This window comes from Trichechus manatus, unplaced genomic scaffold (assembly GCF_000243295.1).
Source record: "Trichechus manatus latirostris isolate Lorelei unplaced genomic scaffold, TriManLat1.0 scaffold00308, whole genome shotgun sequence".
In the NCBI taxonomy this organism is placed as follows: Eukaryota; Metazoa; Chordata; class Mammalia; order Sirenia; family Trichechidae; genus Trichechus; species Trichechus manatus.
Window position 1 is genome coordinate 363,771 of NW_004444244.1, and position 6,200 is coordinate 369,970.

At 35.3% G+C, this 6,200-nt stretch overlaps 1 protein-coding gene across 2 annotated transcripts in view; it reads left to right on the forward strand.

The window, feature by feature from the left end:
• The window catches only part of LOC101357941 (zinc finger protein 33B-like), a 75,247-nt gene extending 69,047 nt beyond the window's left edge, over window positions 1–6,200 (forward strand). For both annotated transcript variants that reach the window (XM_023725414.1, XM_012559776.2), the window contains one exon: window positions 3,254–6,200. In XM_023725414.1, coding sequence (XP_023581182.1) covers window positions 3,254–4,956 — 1,703 coding nt within the window. In that variant the 3' untranslated portion in view covers window positions 4,957–6,200. The remainder of the gene's footprint in view (window positions 1–3,253) is intronic.

Below are 6,200 nucleotides of genomic sequence, written 5' to 3' on the forward strand. Positions count from 1 at the left end.
AAATAAGTAAAAATATAAGTAAATCTAAGCAAATATTGTCTGTATAAAATAGAAGTAACGTTTGTTTTCTTGGTTTAAAAAGGACAAAAATAAAATATTGAAAAATGGTAGCATGTAAGTCAGTTACCAGTTGATCAGAATTGTGTTCTAAAATTCTTTTATTGTTTAGAAGAAATTCTTTTGTGTTAAATATGAATGGTAAAATTTAATGGGTAAAAGTGTATAACTTCCAAACTCTTAAAGGGGAGAAAATGAGGGGAAAACCACCCCCAAAACAATTACCAAATATATCAGATTGAGTTAGACCAAAAAAGGAAAATGAAAGAGAGGGGGAAAATAAGTAACAATTTGAACAAGTGGAAAGTATAAGTTAAACAAAGGAGACCAATCCAGATATTTTAGTAATTACAATACATTCAAAGTGACTAAATGCTCTTCTTAAAAGATTACTGTCAAAGTGCATTTTAGAAAGTCTAGCTGTGTGGGGTTTGAAAATCACACATGAAATGGAACATGAAACTTTGGAATGTAAAAGGAGTAATGATGTACAGTCAAATACTGAACAAAATAGATTCTCAGTATACCATCAGGGTCCCAGTGGCCCTAAATTTAGTTAAAAATTTTTTATTATTTCTTTATTGTTGGAAAGTGTATGTAACACAGCGTTTGCCAATTCAACATTTTTCAGGTGTACAACTTAGTGATATCATTTACATTATGTTGTACAACTGTCTCCCTTAATGGATGCCAGATCTCCCATCACCATAAACAGAAACTGACTGCTTCCCAAACAGTGGCTGTCTCTCTATCCCTCTCTCCCGCTCCTGGTAACCACTGATAAACTTTGGTCTCTACATTTGCCTATTGTTATTTCATATAAGTGATGTCATACAGTATTTGTCCTTTGTCATTTACTTATTTCACTCAGCAAAATGTTTTTAAGGTTCATCCATGTTATAGCATGTATCATGACTTCAGTTCTCTTTATGGTTGAATAGTATTCCATTGTATGTATATACTATATTTTTGTTTATCTATTAGTCTATTAATGGACATTTAGGTTTTTTCCACCTTTTGGCTGTTATGAACAGTGCTGCAGTGAACATTGATGTGCATGTTTCTGTGTGGATGCTTTCAAGTCCTTTGAGTATATCCCTAGCAGTGAAATTGCTGAGTCATATTTTGGAGCCCTGGTGGCACAGTGGTTAAGAGCTTAGCTGCTGACCAGCAGGTCAGCAGTTTGAATCCACCGCTGCTCCTTGGAAACCCTATGAGGAAGTTCTTTGTCCTGTAAGGTCACTGTGAGTTAGGATCGACTCAGTGGCAATGGGAATGATCAAATTTAGTTTTTGAGTTTCTTTTTGAAGTGGTTCTAACTAGTTGTAAGGACTGATATTTCATTTTTTTTTTTACAATTATAAGCTATAAGAAATTTGAATGATTAAAAAGAAAATTCACTTACATTTTTTATTCTGTCTTGCAATTACCATATGGGTCAATGGGTCCTATTTATAAATCTAAGAAACAGGATTGTAGTGATCTTATTTTTCCTAATTTTGAAGCATTTTGCTATTTTATCACCAAAATAGCTATTTTTGTCATTAAACCAGAAGAGTTTAATGCACATGGGAAATTGATCCTTTATACAAAGCACCCTAGCAATTATCTAAACATTACTCATTGATTATTTCCAACTATGTTAAATAGACTAAAATGGTAAGAAAATAGAAGCCTCATGGAATTACTTGGAAAGATAATGCAGTAGTGAAATAAATCATCACTATACTTTTACTTTTCAATTTACTGAGTTGCCCAAGTTAATGCATCAACTATGATGAAGGTGTAAAATAAGTCTGGAGACACCATCTTTGTAGTTTCTTTATTTCTGTTTAGCTCTAATTGAACATAGTTGAGAATTTAGAATTTTTAATTTTTATTGTTAATAGCAAATAGCAGAAATTGACAGGAGGAAGAGTTTTCATAGTTAATAGACAAATCAGAAGATGAATTCAAAGAGAGAAGGTAAAATACTCTAGATACTAATGATGATGGTGCAATTGATTGTGGAAGTGAAATCTCAGACTATTGAGTTTTAAATGAGGATATTCTAGATGAGTAAAGCTGTGTATCTGATCCTGTTACAAGAACAGGCTGAATGTGTACTTCCTTTGGATGTTAGTATTCCTTATGAATTCCAGCTGTAATGTAAATATAGCCCAACCAATAGAATTTTCCTTTGCACATGTGGAACTTAATGCTTTCTGAAATTTAATACGGTAGTAGTGTATAGAAAGAAAAGAGAAGGATGAAATTGGAAGCATGTACATTAGTGAGTGTCATGGTTTGAATTGTGTCCCCCCAAAAATGTGTGTATCAATTTGGCTAGGCCATGATTCCTGGTACTGTGTGATATTCCTATATGTTGTAAACCTGCCTCTATGATGTTAATGAGGGAGGATGGGTGGCAGTTGTGTTAGTAAGGCAGGACCTGATCTACAAGACTGGATTGTTTCCTGAGACAATCTCTTGAGATATAAAAGACAGAAGTGAGCAGTGAGACAGGGGGACCTCATACCATCAAGAAAGCAGTGCGCATCCTTTGGACCAGGGTCTCTGCGCCAAGAAGCTCCTAGTCTGGGGGAACATCGATGAGAAGGCTGACGGAGAGAAAAAGCCTTCCCCTGGAGGTGACACCCTGAATTTGGACTTTTAGCCTACTTTGACTGTGAGGAAATAGACTTCTCTTTGTTAAAACCATCCACTTGTGGTATTTCTGTTATGGCAGCACTAGATAACTAAGACAGTGAGGCTCTTGCTTCAGGAGATAAACCCTGATATATTTGTTCGAAATCTAAATGTTTGTTTGGTATCTGTCCTTACCATAATTATTTACTGTTTTTCTTGTGATTCTACTTACTACTTTCTGGACTGATCTTATTCTCTGTAAGGTTCCCTACCCCAGAATCAAAGAGTCATCCAAATGTCATTTACTTATTTATTGTTATTTCAAATTCTCTGTTTTTGAACATCACATTTACAAAATTCCTAATTATTGTGTTTTGTTGCCAGATTCCTGTCATTTTGTGCTACTGCAAGTTAGTTGTTTTTCCAAACCTTGAAGAGCAAGGAAGTATACCCTTTTGATTACTTCCACACGAAGAGACTGGACTATAATAAGACATTTGAATATATCTCTTTTTCATAGGAAATATGTTAACACTTATAAATTACGGTAAATTATTCTCATTTCTAGACTTCCACATACTTGATGACCAGATGGAGAAGAGCCAGGAAAACCAAGACCAGCATTTGTGCAAAATTGATTTCATCAACAACAAAACCCTAACTAAGGGCAGAAATAGTACATTAGGAAAAACATTTTGTCTGAACACAAACCCTGTTCCATCAAGAAAAATACCTGGTAAATATGATTTGTATGGAATGAGTTTGAATTATACTTCAGATTTAATTATTAATAGTAGAAACTCTTTTGTAAAGAAATCTGAAGCGTTTAATACACACGGGAAATTGCTTCTCTGTACAAATCACAGAAATCCTCATTCCAGAGAGAACTCTTTTGAATATGATTGGAATAGGAAAGCCATTAGGCAAAATGAGGACCTTTTACAACCTCAGGATATTCAATCTTTCAAACAACTTTTTGGTTATAATGAATGCGGGAAAACCTTCCATGAGGAGGCAGCCTTCATTAGCCATAACAGAGCATGCTTATGGGAGAAGCACTGTCAATATAATGAACCTGTGAAAAACTTTTCTGATAGACCAACATTCATTGTTCATCAGAGAACTCACACAAGGGAGAATCAGTATGAATTTAATGACTGTGGGAGGAGGTCTGTTGATGAGAAGTCAACTCTAATTAAACACCATGAAGTTCTCATGGGGGAGAAGCACTGTGAGTGTAACCAGAGTGAGAATAGTTTCCACAAAAAGACACTCCCCACTCACACTCAGAGAACTTATAAAGGAGAGAGAATCTTTGCCTGTAATGAAAATCGGGACGTATTCTGCAAAAAGCCAAACTTTACTCAGCATCAGCAAACACATAAAGGAAAAAAATCCTGTCAAATTAATCAATATGCTCACGCTTTTCGCCAGAAGCCAAATCATCCTACATATCAGAATACGGATGTAAGAGAAAAATTTTATCAGTGTAGTGAATGTGGAAAAACCCTTGGCCATAAATCCTCTTTCATCCTACATCAGAGAATACACAGAGGGGAGAAGCCCTATGAATGCACTGAATGTGGAAAAACTTTTGGATATAGGTCAGGCCTTGCAGTACATCAGAGAATACACACAGGGGAGAAGCCCTTTGAATGTAATGAATGTGGAAAAAATTTCTGTGAGAAGTCAAATCTCCGTGTACATCAGAGAACTCACACAGGGGAGAAACCCTATGAATGTAATGAATGTCAGAAAGCTTTCAGTGATAGGTCAGCTCTCACAGTACATCAGAGAGTACATACTGGGGAGAAACCTTATGAATGTAAAGAATGTGGGAAACACTTCTCCCAGAAGCCTAACTTCATTAATCATCAGAGAACTCACACAGGAGAGAAGCCCTATGAATGTAATGAATGTGGAAAATCTTTCTCTGTGAAGTCAAAACTTAGAGAACATCAGAGGACACACACAGGAGAGAAACCTCATAAATGTAATGAATGTGGGAAAACTTTCTACCACAAGTCATCCCTCACAGTACATCACAGAACCCACACAGGGGAGAAACCCTATGAATGTGATGAATGTGGGAAAACCTTCTACCAGAAGTCATCCCTCACAGCACATCAGAGAATACACATTAGGGAGAAACACTATGAGTATAATGAAACCTTTCACCAGAATCCTGACTTAATCAGAGAAACAACACTGAGAAGAAACACTTGTCAACATCCTGAAGGCTCAGAAACCTTCACGCTCTTGTCAGACTAATTGCTTAGCAGAAGAAACCCAGTGGGAGGAGGGAGGAGAGGAATCTAATAAATGAGAAAACTCTTTTGCCCAGAAGTGACATTTCATTGAACAACAAATAATTAATATTTAGGAAACCTTATTAATATTTTGAACATGTTACAGCATCAGTAAAAAGTTTAAACTACATCCTGTATCAGTGAGTTTGTACTGGATGTAACTATATCATTTTAGGATTTGTGAATTAAAATTTTTCCCTTACAATATACTAGAATTCTTGTTTCAGATATGATATCATTTTTATTGAAAGTATTCAGTAATGGACATAGTATGAATAGGAATCTTTTTAAAAAAACTAATGAGTTGAATAATTCCTGATATTACACAAAAATATGAAGAGTCCCTTTTGCAGGGTATGTATGAGTGTGCTATATATGAGAAATTTTGCATGTTAAGTTTGCTTATTGGAACTCAGCATTAGAATAGGAAATATACATGTTTGCTTAATAAGTATGACATGCATACAGTTTCTCACAATATCTGGGTATATTTTGCTTTAGTTGAAATTTTTATTGAGATAATTGTAGATTGTGAGATGTAAGAAATAATTCAGAGTGATCCTGTGTACCCTTTACCCAGTTTTCTCTAATAGTAACATCATCCAAAACTAGTATACGATATCACAAACTAAGAGAATAACATTGATAGAATGCATTGATAACGTTCACATTTTCCCAATTTTACTTATACTCATTTATGTGTATTCGGTTCTGTACAGTCTTATCACATGTGTAGGACTGTGTATCCACCACCATAGTCCAGATACAGAACATTTCCAGTACCAGAGGATTCTGTGTGTTTTCCTTTTATAACCACACCCACCTCCCTCCTGCATTCTCCTCATCTGTCTCTAACTCCTGGCAACTAGTAATGTGTTTTATGTTTCTAAAGTTTTGTTGTTTAATAAATGTTACATGAATGGAATCATACAGCGTGTAATCTTTGTTTAAATTATTTTTTATTGTGGTGAAAATAGACACAACGCATACACCATCACAGCAATTTCTACACATACAGTTCAGTGACAGTGATTACACTCTTCAAGTTGTGCATCCATTCTCCCCATCCTTTTCCAACCATTAAAATAATCTCAGTGTCCCCTACGCAAAAACTCTCCCTTTCTTCCATCCTCCCTCTCCTGGTAACCACTAATAATCTTTGATTTCTATATATTTGCTTATTTCATAAAAGTGAGATCATACAGT